The sequence below is a fragment of the Alligator mississippiensis genome, chromosome 5 (genome assembly GCF_030867095.1).
Source record: "Alligator mississippiensis isolate rAllMis1 chromosome 5, rAllMis1, whole genome shotgun sequence".
NCBI lineage: Eukaryota > Metazoa > Chordata > Crocodylia > Alligatoridae > Alligator > Alligator mississippiensis.
Genome location: NC_081828.1, coordinates 167,921,492 through 167,947,226, shown reverse-complemented (window position 1 = coordinate 167,947,226; position 25,735 = coordinate 167,921,492). Strand labels below are relative to the sequence as shown.

At 42.5% G+C, this 25,735-nt stretch overlaps 1 protein-coding gene across 1 annotated transcript in view; it reads right to left on the bottom strand.

Annotated features, from left to right (window-relative positions):
* THSD7A (thrombospondin type 1 domain containing 7A) overlaps positions 1-25,735 on the bottom strand; it is a 432,531-nt gene that overhangs the window by 119,718 nt on the left and 287,078 nt on the right. The window contains exons 10-12 of the mRNA XM_059728968.1: positions 11,018-11,209; positions 4,037-4,271; positions 583-698 (exon numbers count right to left, since the gene is read on the bottom strand). Of these exons, the coding sequence (XP_059584951.1) occupies positions 583-698; positions 4,037-4,271; positions 11,018-11,209 (543 nt within the window). The remainder of the gene's footprint in view (positions 1-582; positions 699-4,036; positions 4,272-11,017; positions 11,210-25,735) is intronic.

The window sequence follows — 25,735 nt, the reverse complement described above, 5'->3', positions numbered from 1 at the left end:
GCAGACCAGCTCTGTACCCAACCCAGCACACAGGGCCTTATAAGCTTGACACTCCTATACTATAGCAAATGCTACTTCATCTAATCTTTGATCTAGTTCTGAGAAAGAAGGGAAACCTCTACGGTAGTGATTCTCTGCCAGGGTGCAATGACCCTGGGGTGCCATGAAACCCTTAAGGGAGCTGCAGGTTGCCACACAATATTAGCACAATTTGGTATGGAAGCACCTATACCTGATGAACAAAACAAACCCAAATACTTCAAGTGGGAATCCATTGTGTCAACAACATTCTGACCTGTTGTTGTCTTTGAATTCTTTGCAACAGAAGAATTGCTCCATTCTTTTTCTGTAGTCAAAAAATGAGTAAAAGCTAAGAGCTGGCATTTTCTGAGAGTGTCTTTAGTCAAATGAAGGGTGTCTTGCATCTAAAAAGGTTGATAATCACAGCTTAAGGGAAAGAACAGACCAATACCAACCTATCAGAAATCAGTACAGTGTCTATCTAAGAATGTGTGGTGGGGAGGTTTATTTCTATTTGACTTTTTGAAAGTCTGTCAAGTGATAGACAGTAAATCATATTACCTTCCTGACATGAAGAAGGACATGGTGTCCACTCACTGAATGGTGTCACAATACAGTCTTTTCTACAAGGAAGCAAACAAGGCCTCACTGCTTCTGGTCGAAGGTTTTCAGGGCATCTAGAAAAAGGAAATGCACATAATAAAATGAAAGATCATTCTCTAACAGAGTCCTGACATGCGACCTATGCCAGAAACCTACAGATGCTGCACAGGAGCTGTAGTTGTTCATACTTCCTTTGGTTGGGCTCAGAGCTAGAATTTCTTAGCATTTAAATGAATTCCTCTAAAATTGTGAATGTTATACAAGGTTCTAGGTGCATGAGTAGAATTAGTGGACATTTTGGCTAGGACCCCCTATTGTGCTTTTGCAAATATAAGGATTAGAGTTACCCTTTACAAACAAACAAACAAACAAACAAACAAACAAACAAACCAACCCTGCAGTTGGGAAGCAAATATTTTTTATTACCGTAACAGAACAAAATAATCACGGAATGAACGTGGAATTTGGGGAGCTTGAGAAAACTAATTTAACAGACTTCTTAGCATGACTCTTAAAATCTACAATTTAGGCATGATTTATAGTTAGACCTTGTCTACACCAGAAAAGTTTTCCAGTATACCTATACCAGTAAAGCCTTTTAAGGAGAGAGATGGCTTATACAAGAAAAAACCCTGGTTTTACTGAATTAACTAATACCATTTCCCAAAATAAGCAAAAATAAACTGTACCAACAGAAGGTTTGTTAATTGTCCCCAAATCACTCCTACCTAAAAGAAAGTCACCAGGTTCATAATGCTGGGATTGCTTCATGTACCTACTCTGCAGCAAGAACACTGTTTTGCAATTCCTGGTCATACCCTTTACTGGGATGCATGGGAATTTTTTGTTATGAAGCCATGGTTTTGCACACTTGTCATGTGAATTTTAAAAGAATAATGCATGTCCCTTAACTGAAGATGTGCATTTTTACCAATCAGGGCTTCTTTTTTTGACATTTGTGTACCTTTTGCTTTTAGTGCATGGCCAGCTAAAATGTCTTGCCAAGGCAGGTTCATTTCCTATGTGTGGGGTTTCTTGCATGTCCTTTCATGAATGTGTGCATTTTGTTTTAAATGTATGGGCTATTTAACCAACTGGGTCTGCTGAAGTAGGCAAGTCCACTGTCTTCATATGGGATTTGTTACATGTGCTTTGTAGATCCTTGTTAGGTAGTTATGAATTTTATACAAGTGACAGTGTAAGCTAATAGGTAAACATAACATAAAAAAAATAAAGGCATAATTGTCCTAAGAGTACAAATAGTGTGAGCACTGAAGCTTAAATTAAGAGATAAAGGACATTTTAGCTCATGTATCTTGAAGCTTTTTTGAAGAAAGATTTGGTGGCTCTGATTGGATTTTCCTCTAGCTGGAAGCTACAGTGGGGTGCCACTATCCTTCCATTTGGGTTAAAGAGGCAAAAGATTCCCAACACTTTTGCATACCAGGCTGGGAGGACCCTGGAAGAGATTCTCTACTGCTCCCAATAGGACAAATAGGACTGTTGAACTGCTGCTCCCAATAGAACAAATTGGTCATAGTTTGTAGAATCAGGGCTGGTGAAACACGCTGAGTCTATGCGCCCAGTTTCTGGAAGCTGGGCATGCTGGAAGCATTATAGTCAGGTTATTGCTGAGAAAAAAACCTATTAGTGTGTCCACAATGCCACAGTAACATAGCTACATTGCTTTGGTGCAGAAGGCTGAACGTGCAAAAAGCAGCACAGTATGTCTCTGTAAGGAGCTGCCTGCCTTTCACCGTATAGACATACCCACAGACACAGCCACCTTTAAATGCACAAAATAACCCTAAATGCTACAACCATGACTGTATTTAGTTTGTCTGAGAGCTTGATCTTTAATGAAAAGCGACGGCTCCAAATCCTGTGGCAAGACAACTGGTTCAATTAAAATGCTGCTTCAACCTTTTATGTTGTTTGTATTTAGTATATGTGGCTTAAAGCAGATTATTGATTTTTTCCCAATCCTTATTCAAGGTCAAATTAAACAGAAAGGATATGAGTTGAGGTCTTGTACTTGTAAAGTAGATAAGAACAATAATATTGATTTTATCATACCACAGTAATCTTTTTATTTAAGGGGAATTTAAAACAAAGTTCCTATTTACATTTTAATGTCAAATGTCTGCTCTTGAAAAACGATTCAGTGAATTTAACATGACAGTTTGAAAGTTCAGTCAATACTTTTTTGTTCTTATTTCACAGGATTTGTCTATGACATAATACAACAGTCCTCCTTCCAAAAAATGAAGGTCAAAATAAATTCAAGTACTGTAATAGCAGGTTTAAAAAGCAAAGGTAAGCTCACTGTAGAATGACTTAAAAATGTAAACTGGCTGGCAACGAAAATGTTTACTAGTATTACACAACTGCAGAGAACGCTTCTAACAACGGCTGAGTGTGGCGGCATGTATGTTTTAAAATATGCAATATGCAAATTACTATGCATAAAAATTCTCCCCTGTCATCCCTCTTCACCCTTCCCTTTCAAGTGAATTTCCTGACCATATTTCTAATGAAACAGGAAAACATATGGGAACTTCTGTTCTTGCACTGGAATGTACTACGTATTCCACCTTTGAATCTCTCCTGACTAGAGTAAGCTAATCATACTACAAAGTAACAAACTGTATGGAGATTTTATAAGATGCTGTCACATTCATTTCACCTGCAACTCATTTGCATCTGTACCCTCGTCATACACCACACTAGATCATTAGAGCATTAGGACATAGGCACCCCTTGTGAAATACGCGGGTGTAGTAAGGCTTATAAAGCTTGAGATCTTTACTCTGGCTCTGCTAAGCTTCATGGCAAGGATGCAGCTCTAGTTATACATCCTCCTACAATCCACAGATTCAGAGTCCTACTTGGATCCTGAGGTACAAACCTCTATACACCCTCAAAGACAACAAAGGCTTTCAAGCTACTGTATTCTCCCCAGTGGAGAGTTTGCTTCCCTCTCCCCATGTCCCTAGTCTACTGACTGCCTAATAAGATAATCAGGTGTCATAGATAGCTCGAAAAGAAACAGTGCCTCTCAATGATTCACTGAAAGGCACAGGGTCATACAGTTGCTCATCAGATGGATTTGGCCTGGTGTCTGTGTCCCTGGTTGATGATTCTGCAATGGAAGCGTCAGGAAAAAACTACCATAGTGAGAATTTTCCATGGCAAGCAAGGGAGAAGAGGAGTTCTACAGCTCTTACACTTCTGCTAGCACGTTAGTTTTATACCTTTAAGAGTTCAGTTATTTAAGAACAGACATGAAAAAAAAAACAGCTATATCTTTTCTTTGCGTATACCAAATTCACATATCAATGAATTATCTGCATTGAAAAAGCAAAATATAGAGATAATTTAATTTAATAAACAACACTGCACAGATCCTTACTTTTTTGGTCCCACTTGTCCCACATTCACTCTCACACAGATTACTTTTCTTGTTTGCATCCCAACAGAACAGGTGGCTTCTCCATTCCAACTAGTAGATGAGTTGAATGCAGACACAGACACATCCTCTATACACTGGCCCCAAGGTCCAGTCTGCCAGTGGTATACAGTGCAAGGGTGTTCATTGCAGCTGCGGGTTTCCTGTAGCGCGCTACTGTTTGGGCAATGAACACCTCCTGGAATAACAAAGCAGTGCAAATGTTCATAATGAAGTAGGAAATAAAATGCTGTAAAATGTAATAGAAAAATAGATTACATATGTTACGCTGTCTGGAAAGTGCAGTGACGAACTATATGCTTGTTACATGACATGAAGCATACATTGTTTTTCTTTCAAAAAGAGAAGCATGTGCTCTAACATAGGATTTATGAGGAAGCATGTTTGCATCCCTGACTGTCCAACCCTCAGAATTTAAGTTGGCATCCTGCCCAATTGCTGCACATCAGGAAAGAGGATATTAAATGCTCAGTGATGAGAGAGATCAAGTAGGCCTCTAGGCCTAATAAAAGAAATGATGGGTAACTTCCTCTTTCCCACGTAAATAAGACAAATGTCACAACAGGATCAAATTCTCTACATTTTAAATAATCATTTCTTTGAACACCTAGTCCCAGCATACACGAGAGGAGAGGTCGCTTTTAACCAAGTTCTAGGATGAGATCCCAGTTTCGGCAGGCACTTATGCATGTTCTATCCCAGTAAGGCTTGACTTTTAGAGCTGGTTGAAGAAGTAACTTTTATTGAACTTTTAATAGCAAATCCTGTGTGATTAACTTTAATTTTACAGGGTGTGAAATCATAGCAAAGGCTAGTACTGTAAGTCTAATCTTTAGAAAGATTACACACACACACACACACACACACACGTATCTATACATATATACACACACATACACATACATATATACATATATGTATGTATGTAAATGTATATGTATATATATATATGTGTGTGTGTGTATACATTATATACATTATATATATATATATATATATATATATATAAACCTTCCAGAATTTAGTCACAGATGTTACAACATGCATAATTTCATATCAGGACAGCACATGCATACTCCTGAACAAAACCCAGAAGCATGGGGCAAGTAAAGTATATGGTTAAATGAAAAGATTCAAGAATTTATTCCAAGGCATATACATTCACTACAGAGAAATGGAAGCCCGTACAAATAAAACTAGCAGACAGCATACGAACTATTTGGTAGACTGACATAGCCTAGTAAAGTGGAAATTTAGAAAGGAAATAAACAAACCCCAAAACAGATCAACATTCTCAAGTTGATCAGAATAAACTGGTGAGTCTGCTACAGTATCAGGAAATAAAAGGAATAATTAAAGAAGATAAAGATATTGTGAAAGAACTACATGTTTTTTTCTATGGGATTTTACCATAAGGGCTACTGGCAAATCAGCATTCAAAACCTACTTGTTTCAGGTAACAAAGTTTACGTAGTGTTGAATACTGAAATGTCAGAAGAGGAAGCACTGAAACAAAGTGCTACATAAAAAGACTGGGGTACAGTTGATCAGTAATGAAGAATTCTGAAGGATTTTAGGAATCAATTCACAGATTACATTCAGTACTGACAAATATAAGGAAATTCATATAGGAAAGAATAATTTTATGTAGTGTGGGTTCCAAATTGATGAGGGGCCTAGAACTATATTATTCAGTTTAAGATTGAAGTAAATATAAATTTATTGGAATGCCCATTAATTTGCTATATCTTCTATTATGTATAAAAACATAAAAAACCAGGCAAAAAATAATCAAAATATGTTGTTTCGTAAGTCCTGTTGTCATTAGAGTTAAAGGTACATCATTTCAGATTCATAAAGCAAATCAAGCCTTCTTGAGGAGCTTGACAGTTATTTCAACACCTGAGTTTATGTACACCTGAGTTAACACTCTAGCTAGAGTTAGCAAACAGCAGAATGTCAGAAGGAAAGATAGGTTCATCAGTGCAACATCAAGACCATTAAAAAGAAGAGAGGGTCATTAACGCCTGCGGAATGAAGAGTTTAGAGGGAATCGAGTAGATTATAAAGATCAGCTGAGGGCCCCCATGATGCATGGTGTGCCTCCATGGTTGGGAGCCCAGATCCGCTGATGAGATTCCAACCTGTGGGAGCTTGCTACTTGCCAGTGTGGGGTGAGCTCAGGATCACACTCTTGGGCTCCCCCTGCACCAGCAATAAGGTGATGGGATGTAATGTTGGATCCTGCAATCACACCCTTGCCATGCATGTGTGGCTCAGCAAGGACAATTGATGGGGATCTTGCATTAGATCCCATTGCACCCACTTGCATATCTCTCAGGGGCTCCCTAACTTTGATTCTGAATGAAAGAGAGTTAAAGTTGGGGCGGTTGTGCTACACTTATATTGCTACGGAATCATGTAGGTATAACAGTTGCATTACAATTGCTTTATTGGTATTCTCTGAAAGTACTACAATTGTTATGGCTGTCTATACCACGAGGGCCATCAGTGTGTACTTATTACTTATAGCAAATACATACCAAGCAGTAGGGTCAGGAAGAAAAATCAGATGCTGCATCCCTACGTGGGATGGAAAGATGTGAATGTTACATAGATTAAAACTGGATCTCTGTGACAGCTGCGTGATGTGTGAGGTTACTGACTTGTCCTTTACTGTCATTTTAAATTTTCAGACAATGATTTGCCTGAGTTTCTAGTTGCATAGGGAAGATTAGCTCAGCAGTAACACAAATGAGAAACTGCCTGACTCACAGAAAAACAACTTCATAAATTAATATTCGCTTCAACTGAAAAGGGAATGATTCCAGAAAATATGAATAAGCTAGTGCATTGGCACTAGTTTCCACATTTGAAATGCCATGCAGAACCTTTGTCTTGGGAAATAAGATCCTCTCTCTGAGCAGAAATCCATTCCTGATTTTCATAACCATTTAGCATATACAAGTTGGTGTAGTTTATCTGGGTCTGGAAAAAATGTTGCACATACAAGCATACACACCCTAGATCATATTCTCAATTCTCAAGTCTGCTTCCTACAGGAATGGAGATGATTGCGCCAAGGTGGAGAAGAGAAGAAAGGAAGTTACTGCCTTTGTGCTTCCTCCTCCTTAGCCTTGCCTGCAACCTGATTTAGAGCAGTTTCATACCTGCTCAAAATTTATGTTCGTCTTTTCTTTCAACCAAGAACAAGTGGATTGCAGCGATATACTCTGGTCGTATTCTTTTCCCTTCCCATTCCCAAACCACAGTACATCAGAGACTGTGAAAAGGGCCAACAAGTTTTTACACCATGGCTGTGTCTACACATGCAAATGCTGTGGTTTGGGTTTACCCCAGAATAATTTACTGTAGAGTAAACACACCCTGGACAGGCATCTACACATATGCACATTTGGAAACAGATCTGATTCCAATGGCAGCAGCCAGAAAGGAAAGCTCCTACCCTGCTTCGCCCCCACCACAGCAGCCAGGGGGAGCTTGAGGCTCCCCTTGGGTGCTGCCCAGGGGCTGGCAGGGAACACAGGGACAAGAGACAGTTGTCTCTTGGTGGGATCTGGGAGATGGTTCCCTGCCCCAGGAGCTGCCTGATGCTGGGTGGGCATGGGTGGCAAAGCCTGGGCATGGACAATGTCCCCCCGCCCTGGCAGCAGGGAGCTTCCAGCCCTGGCCCCTGATCAAGGGCAGGGGGCTTGGAAGGAGCTGTGGGGATTCCCCACCCAGCCAGGGGCTTGCTGCTAACTGCCCCACTGGCAGATCAGGGAAGGGGGCTAGGACACGCCCCTCCTCTACAGCTCTTTCCAAGCCCCATTCCTCAATTGGGGCACGGGGCTGGGAACAAGCTGTGGGGCTGGGACCTGACCCAAACTAGGACAGTTCCCCGCCAGCCCCAGGCTGCATGTGCAGACTTCCCCGCAAAACCTGAGGCTGGCTGGGAACTGTTCCAGTCTGAGGCAGGTCCCAGACAGCTCCAAGCTGGATGGGGAACTCTCCCTGTGCAGGGATCTCCCAGTCCCTACTCCACAACTGTGGCTGGGAGCTCCCTGCTGCCAGGACAGGGGGCAGCAGACAGCTCCTGGGGGCAGGGAGCAATATCCTGTTCCCTGCTGCCCAGCTGACTGGGAGCAAATTTGCTCCTGGTTGGCTGTCTACATGTGTCTTACTATGCAGCAGTAGCAAATTTAGAGGTAGTAAATTAACTGCCGAGTAGAGCAAATTACTGTGCAATAAGGGTCATCATATGTAGATGATGATTACTATGCACTAATTTGCTCTATCTACTGTGCAGCAAAGCATCTTGTGTAGATGTGCCCCATGGGTATTTCTGGTGTATGGCCTTTTCAGACCACATGGACACCATAAAAGGGCTTAAAAATAACCAAGAATCAAAATACTATGGTATGCTCCTTCCATGAAACTTGTGGGATAATATGGGATAGGACAAGACTTCAAAAAGAGTAAAATCCAAGTTTTGACCTAGCATCAAATATATCAACATTCAGAACCAGAAAGGCAAGATATGATTTTTATTTTCTTCCAGAGAAACAGAATTATCAAAGAAGATGTTATAATTATGGTGACATAATACATCCTGGATTGGCCTGGGGAGTCCCAGATTTTGTAGGCTGTTCTCGTGTCCTGGCCAGTTGGGGTAAATTGAAGCAAAAGCCCTGGGTTTAGCTGCTGCAGGAAGAAGGCAGAGGCTGCTGCCACCTGCAGTGCCTGATCCAGCTCCTGCTGAACTGCCCCTGGAGGGGCCTAAGCTTGTGTACTCTAGGAACTCCTGGGATTGGGCAGGATTAGGCCCCTCAAGCCCCATGAGCATCTGCCCAGATTTCCCTTTATAATGACATGCCTTGGGGAATCTTGGGGTGCTATGCCTACAGAGATCAGCTATGAGATCTCCAGAAGCACATCTCTGGAGGCCTCAGGGTGTAGGCATGGGACCTCGGGAAACCCTGTCGGTCCATATCACCATGCCAGGACCCATGCAGTCCTGTACATCCATCCTGGGCCTCATGCTGGCCCATGGGAGGAGGCAAGGGGCAATATTGGACCCAGGAAATTCCTCTGCATGAAGCATGGGTTGGTGTGGGACCCAGTTCAGGTTCCAGAGTGGAGACAAGGGCACCAGGAATTCCCCAGAACCCAGGCCACCCTGAATCTCCTTGCTAGGACATTCACCAACCTGTGCTTCATGCAGAGGCATGGGTCACCGCAGGTCTTTGCATGGAGGCATGAGAGGGTAGGGATTCCATTGGTCATGTGCTGCTCCATGCCTCTGCACTAGGACCCTTGCTAACCAGTGCCTCATGGAGGCATAGGCAGCATGGAACCCAAGCCCTGGCAAGGAGGTATGCGTCAGCAAAGGACATGGGAAATCCTGGGCAAGAGGAACTTGTCAGATGTTGTCCTGCATTGGGCCTCTGTCCAGTGCAAGACAAAGGATGCTGTACGTTTCACCCAATAAAGTGGATCAGGTGTGACAGGATGTGTCCTGCCATAGCATGATCTGCTTCATTTTACAACATCTGTTTTTATCCTTAGACTGAAGCAGTTAATCCCACCCCTATTTAATAAAGCATATTCTTAATTGCTTTGAGGCTTCATCCAACTCCCCTAATCTTTCGTAGTGTTCAACCAAGCCTTTAAAATTCAGTTCATGCTTAAGTTTTTTTGATATATTGACGCCTCACGTATGAGGGTGGGAGGTGTTGAGCACCCGCTTACAGGATCTACTACCTACTTTTTAAAAAGACATTAATGAAGTTAATGAAACTTGGGGGCATGATTTACTTCTATAAGGATCAGATCAGGGTACATTTCTGTTTCTTCCAAAGTCAAATGAACATTTGAAAGGCAAGTGCCTCAATATACTCAGGAAAATAAATGGCTCATGAAAATTATTTTTTAAAATTATTATTGGAAAATGCATTTCTAACTTACCTTACAAAATTTGTCAATATGTATTTTTTTACTTATACTAAAATTGTAACAAATATGACAGCACTGCCATTGCTTGTTAATATATAATACTGAACACATATCTATTATTTCTTTGTTCAATTGAAATGAATGCAACAGAACATGAGCTGGAACAATACAATTCCTGTTGGTTCTGAGATTTTAAAAGGTAAGACTGAATACAACAGTATGCCACAGAACAATACACAAGCCACATAAGCATTTGAAGAATGGATGTCTGGAAGCTTAAATCAAAGTTGCACAGTCCTTATGAAAATACTGTATGTTCATTCACAGAGAAGCAATCTTTTCATTGCCACTTATTCTGGCACTGCAAATGTCTGGAATTGAACACCCGTGCCAAGCCCTAGTGATTTAAATCATAGCACTGAATTAAATTAAACATAGCTGAAAGGAATACAGCCCTCATGCATATAACTTTGGAACTCACACTATATACTGCAGGGGAGAGAGGTAATTTGAATAAACTCCTGCTTGGATAGCCCTTGATTAGTAGCTCTCTTACAATATAAATGCTTCTGACTACAGAGACCAACTATGAGATCTCTATGAGAATAATTCAGGACAATGAAGGACCTTCTATATACATCTTGTACTGGACATTATTTATGGTAAAACATTTGTCAATTTAAATTTAAATGCAAAACAGAAAATATGTATTTGAAATAAGAATACAGAGAACTTGTTCAAGAACAAAGAGTAGCCCAGATTAGTTTTAAACATACCAAAGAATCTTCTAATTTAAATAATACAAAGCACAAAAAAGCTTTTACTTTATATATAACAGGTACTTTAAATAAGAGGAGGAGTAAGGATGCTTTGTAATAATCAGTTCCCTCTGATCATGGAATTATTTTATCACTACAAAGAAAACAATTCATAATCAAACACAAACCCTGGTGAAGTATGCATCCTTACCTTCACCTGCATATGCCAAAATAGAGCGGGCACGCATCTGCTTTCCTTCTGTGGTTTTTCCTGAGCAGGTGTGTGAGCAGGAGGACCAGCCAGACCACATGCTGAGAACACAATCCTTTGGGCATGGAACTTCACAGACAATGGGGATTGGGTAGATAGCATCTCGACACAGCTGTCTGTCAACTTCTTCTCCTGGGAAAGAAAAGGCCAGTAACAGTCCATCATATGTTAAATTAATTTAAAATGAGCAATCTAGCCCAGATGGGCACACAAATAAATTAGATTCTGTTGTTGTGTAAAAACTAAGTAAATAGATTAGTTATCAAAGTGACAGTCTTTATGGCCAAATGCTATGAAAAAGTGCCACAATACTCAAATGTATTCATGAAGCAGAAACTGAAACCCCACTAAAGTGGACATTGACTTAGTTATTCTTTAGCCTAGTAACTGTATGTTATTCAATATTTTAAAATATATGAAATAATTTAGAAGCATCTCAATGCTAGTGTAATGGATGGCGTGCAATCTTGATGGAGCTGAAAAACAGTCTATTACAGGGCTGGAACCAAATGTCCACTAAGTGATTTCATCTAGTCCACAGAAGCAGGATATCAGCGACAATTTGTCAGTGAGTCTCAAGTACATTAGTGTTAATTTAGTAGCGGGGATGATAGGCACCAGAGAAATGATGGTAGTGGGTTGAAAATGGTATCAACTTATCCTCAGAGTAAGTTGTTTTACTTTGGCCCAACATTCCTATGAAGTTGCTGACCCCTGGTCTTTCAGATTATGTTATGGTCTATCACAGGGCTGTCCAACTTCTTGCAAGCCCCTGAGCTCTCTCCCACAACATGCAGAGTTCAGATCTCACTCTGCAGTGCAGACACACTCTAGCCTGTGTATGCAGGCATAAGCTGGAAGAAGGAAGGGGAGGCTAGAGACTGCTTTCACCTTGTGGCTCCTTGCAAACCACAAGCCACCAATTGGTCTAACACAGGGGCGGGCAATTATTTTGGGTGGAGGGCTGCTTAACAAGGTTTAGCGAGCTTTTGAAGGCCGCATGGGTAGCCCCACCCATTGACAGCCCTGCCCCCTGGGCACTATCTTGGGACCAGAAGTCCCACTCCTAACCCCTGACCTTTGCCACTGGAAGTCCTTCCCCTTGCAACACCCCCAAGCTCTTGGGGGTTGGGGGCTGCCATCTTACAACCAGAAAATAAACCAAATCATATACTAAAAGTCAAATAGGTATTATAACATATTTTAATTTTATTACAAAAATATTTTTTCATGATGTGTTTGCGCACTGTATATAGAGATGATTGCATAATAACACAAAAATAAATTATTAGCCATGTATATTGTGTATGGGGGGTGCAGGGGTGTGGGTGTGTGTGTGTGTGTGGGAGGCATTTGTGAGGGGATGTGGCTGTGTGTGATGGGGGCATGGGGTATCTTTAGGGGTTATGTACATGTGAGGGTGTGGGGGCAGGTTGTGGGATTGTGGCATTTGTGGGGTGTGAAGGAGGGTGGGGGTGTGTGAGGACCCTCCATATTGTCCCCATAGTGCAGCAGCAGACAGGTGCTTGTGCCCAGTGGCATGCAGCTCTGGCTAGTGCTGCACTTTGTGGCGAGGAGTGCAGCCTCTGCCAGGCCATCTCTATCACCAGTGCTCCCTGCCATGCATGCGCAACCCCCACACTTGGGTGGCACGGGAGGGAAGCCCCATGCACTAGAGCCAGCTGCCTTCCTCACTCTCCGTGGAGCAGGTTCCTGGCAGCTGCAGCAGTAACCATAAAAGTGGGAGCGAGGCTCACTAGGGTATGTTTGGGGTGTGTGTATACATGGGTGCCTTGCTCCCACCCTCGTGGGTGGAAGGTCTGGGCAGGGCACAATTCGTTGGTGGGTGCCATGGGCTGGAAGTGCCTGGCAGGCCAGATTCAGCCCACAAGTCATATTTTGCCCACCCTGGTCTATTGGGTCAATCATTTTGTTTTAATAGCTAAGAGCAATGAAGTATTTTCACTGATTTTAAATAAGGGTTGAGTCCTTAATAAAATAAAGCAGTAAAAATAGTCACAATACTCTTCTCCAGCAGTAAAGACACCTAGTCAATAGTAATAACTAATGACCCAATTTTCAAAGGTTAACTGTAAGAAAGCTGTGGGTACTAAAAGTCAGGACATAAGTCTATAAAAATTGCTTTCTCTTAATGCTAACATTATCTTTTTATTACTGAGTAGAACTTAATCCATTAAGAAATAATCTAACATCATTTCACAATTATATCAATTTTGTTGACATTTTATACAACCTTAAAACCTCTCTCTTACATGTTAAGAATCTGTACATAAAGATCAAAATTTGAAAAAGTTTGTGTATGAAGAGGAATTCCTGAAAATAGGGGTTTTGACAATGATATAGATGTACAGTTACTCACAGTAACATTAGTGTAATACTATAATATGAAATAAGATTACAACATGAAGTGAGGAAGCAATGGCGGTGGCTTGTTTTCTTCTGGCGCTCTGTTGTCTTCCAACTGGGCCCTGATCAAATCTTTTATTCATACATGAACTTGTGACACAAGAGACAAAACAACAAAATTCAAACTCTCAGATCTAATAAAGACTGTAGTCCTGCAGCTCATGTTGTTTATGATCCTAAAGTATTGGTACTTATCTGATTTATCTGAACCTTTGAAATAAAATCACCAGATTCCATGACCCTCTTTTCGAAACCCAATAAAGGGCATCCCTGTCAAAGTTTTTCCATCAGTGCAAAACCTTTTTAAATTAATTTGTTATGGAGGGTCACTGCTGTAATCCAGTTGGATTTTACTCTGTTCCATTGAGATGAAAACCAATTGTTCAGAAAAGAAAAGAGTAGATGAGTTGTCTGCAATACCTGTCATACAATAGGATGGGGATCGGACTCGATGATCTACTGAGGTCCCTTCCGACCCTAAAAATCTATGAAATCTATGAACCTTTCTCTGGAGAGGCTCAAGGTTACAGAAGAACATTCTCATGCTATTCTGTCTCAAGGCAAGATTCAAATTCCCCCCTCAGATTGAAAGACAGACTATGGCCAAGGTGAAAGCAGAAAAGCACAGTACCATGTTAAAACTTCCTCATCTTTCTGCTGTTGGAGTACTACTTAATTAGAAACTCAAATTTGGGGTCATTATCTGATATTTAGTTTAATTTCATGTCAGTGTGTTTCACAGTTGAACAAACAAAAAACAATTATCCCGTTTCCAAATCAGTCTCCTTTCTCTGTCAGTTATCTTTTCTAATAGATACACTTTCTTCTTTTTATAAATCAAATAATTTGGAACATATTAAAACCCAGTTGTCCAATTCTTACCTAACTGAAGGCAACAGGATGGAAAAAAAGAATTAAAAGGTAATACTTTATAACAGATATTTCATATCTTAAGGGGGTTATTCTAGTTAGATTAAATTATTTCTGGCATTTTCCTAATGATTTTATGACCATATTGAACTTTGTTGCCATCCTCTTTAAAATGCATAACATATTAAACTACCAGGAACCATTCAACCATACACTGGGAAGAATGTCAGTATAAAGACAACACCCTTTTGGAATATATCCCACCAGAAAAAAAGCTGATAACAATGTTCAAATGTTTCATTTTTATTTTACTATTATATATTTACATAGCATGACAAGTGAACATAGCACTTCACAGACATACATGACAACTGGTCTCTGTCCTGAAGAGGTTACAGTCTAGACATTATACCTAGAAAGAACTGATACAATAGGATGGGAAGGAAATGATTTCAACTCTCTTTTTCAGTGGGACTTTTCCTTTAGGTATTGGTTTCCTACCTCTCTCTCTCTGTCTCTCTGGCCTTAGTCAAAGCCCCAGCTACTGCCCCCTAAGTTAAGGAGACAAAGTATGCCAATGACATGACTTTTTGTGAGCAGTGAGGATGGCATGCAGTCCTTGACTGAGTATCAACAAGACTACAAGAATGACTCCTCAGACTATATCAACTGGGCCAGAAGTGACATACTGTATTTCTGTTGGGAACCTGGGCCGACACTCAACCCCCCTCCCCCTCCCGATCTACCTGAAGGCTTCTCCTGGTTCCACAATGGCTTCAAAGCCCTGGGCTACCATGGTCAGGTCCTGGTCATCAACAAACTGGCAGCTGCTACTCTAAGGCACAGGTGTGTATTCCTGGACCCACCAATGACTCTGCTTAAAAGTATCCAGAAGCTACTTGTGGACTTTTTCTGGAACAGGCACCACTGGCTCCAGTAGGGTATCCTGCACCTGTCCAATAGTGAGGGAGGTGGCTACCCTCTACCTGCAAACACTTCAGCACCTGCTCTTTGTTGGGACATGTCTCCCTTGGCAAAGACTGGCTTTTGTTTTCCTGCATTAGATGGGGGACCTCAACCTTGATTGGGAAATTTTCTTGTTGAATCCCAATTGCCTCAGAAGGGATGCCTTTCCACCCTTCTACTTCAACCTTGCCTAGGATTGGTGGGCTTACCTCTGACTGAGACACCAGGGCAATTTCAAGAGCAACTACAGGAGCCCCCTGGGTCCATATCTTGGCCTTGCAACAGGGGGAACCAAGCCTCACCTCTGGAAGTCTCCCTGCTTTCTTGGTCTAGTTGCACAAGCTCCTCTAACTCAGGTTGGTTCGCCTGGCTCTCACCCAAAGTCCTGGCTGATTGGCTGGGCCTGGAAGCTATCTGTTTTGTTTTGCACCTCTTGCCTGAAGTGAAAATTGTCGTCCCAGGGGATGTGCCTGTCACCTTAGAAGACTGCCTCCACACATTACGAGCCCTCCCTGATGGTAGCTCACTAAACAGACCCCTTCTATAGCTGCCTTTTTCTCTTGTTTTGGACAAAAAAGAGAGTTCTGGACCCAGCACTTCACTGTTCCTCCTCATGCCCAATGAGAACAAAGATAGGATCTGTCCTGAGACCCTTTTAAGGTAAGTGCTATATACATGGACAGTTAAAGTGCATCATGCCCATGTTCTTGCTCCCCATCCTGTCACAATTTGGAGACAGTGCCTAGTGGCCCAACACCAGAGCAAGCAGCCTGGCACACCGTACACAATCTAGTCATCACCAAGAGAACTGAAGACTTCCAGTAGCAGCTGCTGTATGGTGCCCTGGCCATGAACACTTTTGTCCTCTACTTAGACCTTGCAGCATCAGTTGCCTTCCCTTTCTACCTGGAGGAGGTAGAGGAGACTCTTTTCCATACTTTCCTGGACTACCCCAGGCTGCATTCAGTTTGTTGCCCTTAGCATCCTTTTTGGTATGGTGGACTTGGAATTCTCTGAGACTATGTACATCCTCTCTATCCTGTACCAAGTAGCCAAGGGGACCTTGATATGCCTGGCCAACTTCCTGCTTTGCCAGGCTAAGATGGCAATTCTGAAAAGCCACAGAAACTAGTTCATAGGGGCTGGCTCTGAGGATGCCTTCCAACTCTTCTGCTCATAAATTCGGGCACGTGTCGCATTTCAATTTGCACACTTCACCTTCCGACAAAACCTGGAACAATTTGTGTCATGCTGGGCCACTGAGGGGACCCTCTTCAAGTGGAAGATGGACAGCTGCTACTACATATGTAACCCCATAAGGAGCATGGCGGAGGGTATTTCAATCTCTGGTGACATAGTGTGTTTTATTGCTTGGCCTCTGGGAGGGCCACACACCTTTGCACTTTCACTATTTGTTTTAAATATTTGTATAATAAAGTCTTTAAAAAAAGAAAATTCTCTCCCGCTCTGAACTATTATTCTTTCTCTCAAAATTGATTCTTTATTTAGATATCCAAAGCCGTAAGTGAGCTGACGCATACATCCAAATGTAGCTCCTAATGATGGTTTGCATTCATAGGCAGAGGGAGAAAGCATTATTTGGAGGGGCTGAGTGCATGTGCACCTGGGTGCATGCACACCCCCCAGCAGGTAAGTCTGTGGGGGCAGAGACTGAGGGAGGGGAAAGGGCTGTGAAGGGGGGCAGATTGAGGCTCACGGGGCAGCTACAGCAGGGAGCAAAGTACAGTGTGCAACAGCAACCACTTCTGCACCACGTACGGATTGGGGGGCATGTGTCCCCCAACCCTCTGCTTGTTCCACCAACTGGCCAGTCCCTGCTCCTGCCTGTGCCCTGCTCCCTTCCTCACTGCTGGGGCATCAATCTGCCAACCCCCATGGCAGTGATGGAGGGAGTAGGGCTGGGGCAGGCCCTGCAGAGCTGGGGCAGGGCATGGAACAGAGCTGTGAGCAGCTCATCCAGGGGGCACCTGGCATGGGCAGGGGGTGGTGGCTCCCACCGCTGTATGCACTTTGGAAGGGCTTGGGGGTGTGTGTGCCCTGGATCTGTATGCAGGAGAGGGCGGGCTGCTGCTATGGGCTGGGGCTGGGGAGCTGTGCCAGTCCCAGCTGGTGGGGGGGTTGGGCTGCGTTGCAGCCAGGGTGGGTGGTGACAGTGATGGGAGGGAGGGTTGGAGGGCTACAGTGAATTTTGGGGTGGCTGCAGCCCCCGCATAGCCCCCCTCCCAGTGTTGCTGTCACCTGCCCTGAGCATAGCCCGGCCCAGCTCCAGCCAAGAACAGCCGAGCGCAGCCCTGGCCCCAGCCCACAGTGGCAGCACACCTGCCCCACACAGATCTTGAGGCACATGCCCAACATGCCCTCTTGGTCTTCCCCCTCCCAACACCCCCCAGACAAGTCGCTCACAGCTCTGTCTTGCGCCCTGCCCCAGCTGTGCAGCACCTGCCCCAGCTCCACTCCCTCCCTCACCACTCTGTACACATCCCTCCCCACCCGTGTGGCAGCCACCAGAATCCCATGGCTGGGCTGCCCTGTGGCCCTACTGCTACCCCATGTTTGTGGGGGCTAAGCCCCATTAGCCCCCGCTTCTGCCGCCTATGTTTGCATTAAAAAACAGGACTTATGTTGGACATATTTTTTCCTGTACTGTCTACAGAGGCAAAAGATTCACTTTCTAGGACAGATAGTGACAAACTGCACCAGAAAGAATAGCAGTATCCAAGATGTATGCGAAAGATTCACCCCTCTCCTCATGAAAGACAGGCTGTATTCTTCTTCAGTGGTTCACTAATGTGAAGGACAGCTTTGAACTTTTGTTGGGAGTATACAGGTGTCCCTTGAGTGAAAACAACATAGCAAAATGAAATGAATCATCCTGTTTATGACCTTCACAGCTTCATTTCTCTAGGCAGTGTCACCCAGCTACTAGAACTGAATCACAAATGGTTTCCTGTGGGCAAACTTTGTAATGCTAAGGCTCTCTAATCTGTTAGTGGCAGTATCTTAAGTGAATCTTGCCCAAAATGAAAACACCACTATAACAACTCTTAAAAAATCAGATGTATATTGACAAAACATAGTTTGTGAATAGCAAATGCACACTTTTGCTACAACGCAGCATGCTGACCATTTATAAGTATCAGATTAAACTTCTGTGTTCTGTCATGAACACAATGATTTGATTTCTTTTACTGAATTTCCAAAGCAGGCACAAACTGATGTATGGTTTAAGGCAGGGCTGTCCCACTTCTAAGTGGCTGGGAAGTGTTTGCCTCATGGACTGCATCAGTGAGCTTTCTGTTATATGGGCAATAAAAACATGAGCCACAGACCTCCGGGGCTGCACACTATGCAGGCAGCCATGTGACATGCACTGCACTGCAGGTATCCCCCTCTCCATTGCCACTCCTCCCTTTCACTGTGGCTCTAACAGCAGCCAAGGTCTCTAGGTGTCTTCCAGCCTTGTTCCTGCCCCTCCATTGCACTATACTGTGTAGGTGCACCATGTTACCTCACCACTCTTGGGATGGAGGCAGGAAGTGAAAGCTGGGGGAAGAAGTAGGAGCACAGTGTCTACCAGACCAGGGTTCTGATCTAAGGCTTGAGCACTGGGCTGGAAGGCAAAAGAAGTGGGTTCTGTATCTTGACTGTGCTGTCCTACTAGCCTACTGAATGAATCACTTCATTTTTCTATGCCTCATTTTCTGTACCAATAACATGCGAATTATGATAGTTACTTTCTCTGTAAAGTATTTTGAGATCTATTAGTGAAAAGAACTATTAGAGCTAAGCATTATTATTGTAAGATGTTACAATAAATACAACTCTTATTGTGCACCTTTGGTGTACTGCATGTATAAAAATGCATTATAGAAAAAATAGGCTAAGAGTAGAAATTAAGTAAGTGGAAATAAGTGTGTAACAGAGATCAGACTTTTTCACTTTAGTCTTAGAGACTCAAAATATAAAAGAAAATGTCCATTACACTCAAAAAGCCATGGGAAATTATTAAATTTCCTCTAAAATAGTACAGTAGATACTCCAAAATAAAAAGATAAAATGCTAGGACTTTTACTGTCTATGAATCAACTAGAATCTCTTAATTCCTACAAGACTATGACTTGACAGCCTAATAGTGGCTAAGTGTGACAGTTGAAAATTGTGTCTAAGGTGTTTGCTGAATGCTGTGAAGATTAGAAAAAGTGTTTTTCTATCATTTGTTCAGATATTAAGCCAAATGTTGTTGTTTAGAGCCTAATTAAAGTAAAAAATGTAGTGAGGCTTTGTATATAGTAATGAGGCCTAGTAAATTTAGCAAGGCCTTGTAGAAGTAGTAGTAAAGCTTTGTGGCATGGTTAAAATTAACCTTATCAGAAGAATGCAAGGCTTGTACTGCTATCGGTCAGTCCTAAGAATAATTGTAATGGCAGAATCTGGATGGCTGTAAGTTATCAGCATAGCTCAGAAGTTATAAATTGGCTGGCACATCCGGAAATCATTTAGAAGGAAGATGCAGCTCTGTGAAATAAATTACTAATTAGCTGCTGACCTGGATCAGTGGGCCCATGGATCTCGAGGAGCCCGAGGACTGAATACCAGGGTCCTTCCAAGTACCCCTCGGACAGCACTGATCAGGGATGCCTGACTTCGCTGAGCTTTGCAGAAGAGAAACTTGTCATATATCAGGCATCAGAGAGGACTGCCGATAAGTTGCTGATGCAAATTATTATTGTCTGTCCTCGTTTTGTTACTATGTGTAGTCGTGTTTTTGTTAAGTCAATAAATCTTTCTTACCTTTCTACTCCCGACCACATTCAATCCCGAACCCTCCACAGGCAGCTGGTACAGCTAAGTACAGGCATTCAAAAAGACCGAGGCAGAATGCTCAAACCTACATGGGTTTCTGTAAATGCTCTTGCTTAAGTCAGAAGCAAACAGAAATTCACTGTTTGGTGGGGTGGGGGCGGGGCATGAGACTCAGCTCACAGGAAGCATCTGGGTCTCTTGACGGATGTGTGGGAACCCACAGAGACCCCCATGCCTCCCAAGAGCAGATGCAGAGACAGGGAGCCACACAGCCTGGAGATGCTTTTCACGTTGACTGCTGACAGGGGATGGGGGGTTGAGGGTATCAGCCATGACAGCATGATGCACATACACAGCTCTGCAGCCCACTCATGCAGAGATGGGGAAGGGGGGCACTTGCTTTATTCTTGCTTCAAGACAGAGGTGTTGCCTTGGCCAGAAGGGAAACAAGGAGGGAGATGGAGAGCAGCTGAGTCTACGCCAGGGAGACCGGGGGGAGTAGGGGGGAGGGAAAAATACCCTAAGCAGTGACTCATGTAAACCTGTTGCCATAGGTTCACACACATCTACACACACACACACACACACACACACACACACACTAGCCCCGCCATCCTGGCCCCTTTCACTATGGCATGGAAAAGTACAGAGGCCAAGTGTGGCAAAAAGCCACCCTGGCTGGGCTGAACTGGGCTGTTATGGGGGACAGCTGGGCACAGATCCCCAGTGCTGCAGGAGTAGGGCAGGTGGAAACCATCACCATAGTGGAGGCAGGAAGGGCAAAATTTAAAAGAATTAAAAATAAATTAAAAAAAAGAAGCCCAGCATGACCCAGCTGTCCAGTGAGGTTATGGCAGTGGCATCTCCATCTTCCTGCAGTGGCCAGAGCCTTTCACAGCCCAAAGAACTTTAGATGTCAGTAAAACATTTTTAAAATGTAAAATGCAATTTAATTGGAAGTTTGTATACTCATGATAGTAAAGAAATATTAAACAATGAGCAAATAACATTTTGTGATAATCTTTATGGACTTCAGAATATAGCCATGAAGCAATAAACTATGACCCAGCCTAGAGCATTGTACAAGTTTCTCTGAATTGCTTAAGTTAAAACTGTTTGAAATCTACTAGCATTTCTGAGACTCTAAAAGGAGAAATGTCTCTGTGCTAAGTCATGACATGTATTTTAAAAGTTTTGCAATTCTTGAAAGCTTCATATGATGGAATAATACATACTGCTGCTAAACAGACCCCCAGAGACTGGGGTAGCTACCAATATATTGCTTTCTAAGTTATTAAAAGATAGACCTTATTTAATTAAATATTAAAATACGAAAGTTGATTAGGTGCATAATGGTACAGGTAAATTCTGATATATAAAGACAAAAAATGTAATTCAAGCATTTTTAGTTCATGAATTTAAAATAATAAGAAAGTAAAAAGTGCAAAATTAAGGCACGAAAACACAAAGCTAATATCTAAATAGACTACAGCCCCTGAATCCATTGAGACCTACATGTAAGGACATAAAATGTGTTGTACTTAACTTCTCAGCTAGGCCTTTAACTTTAAAAACAGAAGACCTATACTCAGTACAGAACCTGATGGGAAAAGGAACAGGGATGATTAAAGTGACTTTATGCAGTCTTTGCAGTGTATAGGTCCCAGAACAATCCCAGGAACATTATTAATTTATATTATCCTCAATGACCACCACAAAGTCCTTACAGCAGCTACTAAGATTACACTTAGATCATATGAAATGCACTTACAATAAAAGCATCTACAAATTAAAGCTTATGAACACATATTAAGTGCCCTCTCGGTATCTCAAAGTTATGCCACTCCATGCAAGGATCAGCTCCGGGCTGCGTTACCTAGCTCATGTTTGGTAACTTCAGTCTGCTCCACACAGATAAAACGATCTGCAATCCTCCAGAATCTGCAATCCTCCAGAATCCCAGGATGCACCATTTCCACCCCTCTACCCAGAGCAGGGATTCATCCCAGGTATCCTGACTCCTAGCCACACCCCTATTTTCCAGCCCTTTAGTGGCAAATCAGAGCTGTGCAGGCAAGAAAGAATATTAACCCTTAATGTGTGACTGCTCATAATACATCGTAACTTTAAAACTGTTTAACATTCCACAGATTTAGTATGGTTTGAGTCTGATGGTAACTTCATCCTAATCAACAGACAGGAACATTGTCCAAGCAACCCTTTCTAAAATACCACAGGGATCAGCAAAATATGAAGATTGCATGTCACTGAATTCTGCCCAGCAGCCAACCTATAACAGGAAGAGTGCAGCAAGCCCTCCTACTACCCTAACCCATAGCCTGGAAGTTTGAAGTCCTGGGAAGTTATTCACATTCATATATGCTGAGCCTGAGGTGGGTCTACAAGCCAGGTCTTTCACCTTCTAGTCTCCTTACCTAAAGCAAAGCATCTGTCTCTGCCTCTCAATATCCAATACAGTAGTTGTGCTCAAGGCAAACCTAGCACATATTGATAGCATTTGAGTTAATCTTAACTTTTGGACTCTGATTCCAACTCCACAAATGCAGTTATGAATTAACAAAATCTTTACAGAAAATACCCTATAGCATTTTGAAAAGCAGTGAAGCAAAGTGAAGTGTTTGGTTTTTGAATGCATCTCTTTACTAGTGGACTTTGTAGGCTCTTTGAGTGCCTATACATGAGCAAGCAAGCATTGTAATTCCAGTGCATCAGAGCACACTCAGTTAATTGAATCTGCTGGAACGTGGCAATTACCATGCTGCAGAAGCCTCTTGCCTCTTGTGATCATCATGCCCATACTTCAAAATGGCAGCAGAGGTGCTTAATCTAAAACTTGTTCAATCAGTTTTAGATAAAATGCCCCTGTTGCCATTTTAATGTGTGGGGACACTGATATGACCAGCACAATGTTGGCCCCAGCCTCTCCTACTGCCTCTTGGCTGTGTGCCAAAGCATGCTGTGCCAAAGCATGTACGGCATGGGCATTCCCTGGGAAACCAAATGTCCAAGCTCATCTGGACGCGACCCTTGAGGCTGTCATGGGCCCTAAACCCCTGATCTCCCACTCTTGGGTGAATGTTCTAACTATTAAGTTATTGGGCTAATGACACGTGCTACTTCTTTTTAGTGGAAGCGCAGCCAGAATGTTGGGTGTGCTCTGAGCATAAGTAGCAGATTGGGTACTTATCATCAGAGATGCCTTGTTTGTGAATCCTGAACAGCCTTAAGCCTTTAGGAACTTTTAGCTTTAGATGTAGGCACCTAAACATTTGACTTGGCCAAGATGGCAGCAGTTCTGAGCAGTCATGGTAGCTGAACAGTGGTCACCTGCATCAATTATTGCCAGAAAATACTGGCATCTACAACTTCTCAGGTATGTAGGTAGTTAGGTACCTTAGACAAGGTTTGTACTATTATGTCACCTGGTTGTACTATACAGAGGGATGAATCATGATGAGTTCATGCAATGCTAAAAATGAATAGTACCTGCCTTCACTGAACATTTTATGTTACATGGTTCTTTAGGGTTTGGATCAGTCATGGCATCACTTTCTCATAGTCTCAAGTTTGCAACTGTCTATATTTACAAGAGTGTACCAGCTCCAGTACTGATACAACTTCATAGATCTCTATGCCAGATAACTGAAGTAAAGGGCATTTATACACATGCTCCAGGGGGCGGGGTGGGGTCCTTTAATTAGAGCTGCTCTAAATCAAGTGCCTGGAGCATCTCATCAGCACCTTACCTGGGGCCCTAGGGGCCTCCCAGGGCTGTAGCAACGGTGATCATGCCAGGTGGAGCCTGGCTGGCAGCCACACCACAGCTCCAGGCGGCCCAACTACACTTTTCAGTGACATGCACTGACTGCATGCACTGCTCCATTTTTTTTTCCATGGGTTTTTTTGACCCCTGGATATCCCCGGGAAAAAACCCCCACAGCAGCACACTCACGGGCAGCACGCCCTTGCAGCACAGAGAACACAAACAGGCTCTCCACCCCTAAAGGATGGCTGGGAAGAAAGGAATGAAAAAGTCCAGGGGGCCAGAAGTAGAGTGACGGATTCTGACTCTGTAGCAGTTATTGCAACACTGTCCTAGAAAGGGGAATCCTCCTTGTCTTCAGTTTCTGCTCCTACGATATTTGTCTCTGGTTAAGAAATAACCTTGGCAGCAGGAACTGCATGCCAGTTCACTCCTGAGTGTCCTGATTTTTTAGGCAAAAGATGGGCACTATTACAACCACAACAATGGCTATGTCTCAAAAAGAGCGAGCCAGTCATCTATACACAAAATGACAGATTGGCTAGTAGTTTCAGTCTAGAAATGCCAGTCTTACACAGGCATCTAACTCAGAGCCAAGTCTGGGAGAGGGGTGGATTTCAGAGGCACATGACCCTTTCATCATTTCTAACTGGCTAATTTAACCTGGGTGTTGTGATCCCTAGTCCTACCTGCCTAAATCTCACCATTTTAAGTAGAGGGAAAATAGTTCTTTATAGTTTGTGAATTATATTCCAACATAGCTAAATGTTAGACACTTCAGAAAAGATTGCACCTGGCTCTTGTGTGGTTGTGTATGGTGAAAACGCTTTATAGAGTCTAGAATGTGTTCAAAGTTGCAGCTCTTGGTTCTTCCTACCATCCTCAAAGAAGGCTATTGTCTCCAATCTGGCTGGCTAGAATAGGGGTGATGGCTGGGGACAGCAGAGGCCAAAACAGTAATTGGGTCTATACTTGTCTAGTGCAATCTCACTATGAATTTACATTTTGGCTATCTACATTTGCAATTTAATGAGTATTTCTATTGTATTTGTTCATGACTGAATTTTCATATGCTACTAACTTTATTTTAAAAGCTTCCTCCCTGATCCCCCAATTTAGCAAAGAACTAACTCCAGATTCAGAATTATTTGCATGCTATAGTTTAGAAGTTTTTCCAACATCCCTGACGAAAAATAAACTGAAAAAGAAAAAGAGGTCGGAATTTTTAAGTGAGGAAAAAACCTCTTATTTTACTCCCTTATCTCAAAAATAGCTGAAATTACCTCTGGGCAAAGAGTAAACAAAGGAGATTTCAGTTCAAAATGTAAGTGTCAGAAAATTAAGAGCATGTCAAATGGGATTTGTAATGCTGTTACCTCGCACTAATAATTTTTTTATTGCACAACTATGAAAAATTCCATGTGAGGAAAAGTTCAGGAAAGGTTGCTAAAGGCAAAAAAAGAAAAATAATGGGAAAATCCTACAAACCTAGAACAAATCTGAGACTAGAAAAGTAGATCACCTTCAATTATTCTGCCTTAAATTTGGGTGTTTTCAATTAAAATACCCCAATTTAAGGCAGCATAATCATGTCTATTCCAAAATGGACACTTATCCAGATTAGGAGAATGCACCATGAGTATAGATAAAGTTCCACAGGTGACTAGCAGCCTTTCCTTATGAGAGTTATAATAATGGAGCAACAGGTTGAATTAACATTCTCAATTTAGTTTATGCTACATTCCTAGGTTTCCCACCAGTAAGCACATACAATCGTCTTTCCCTAA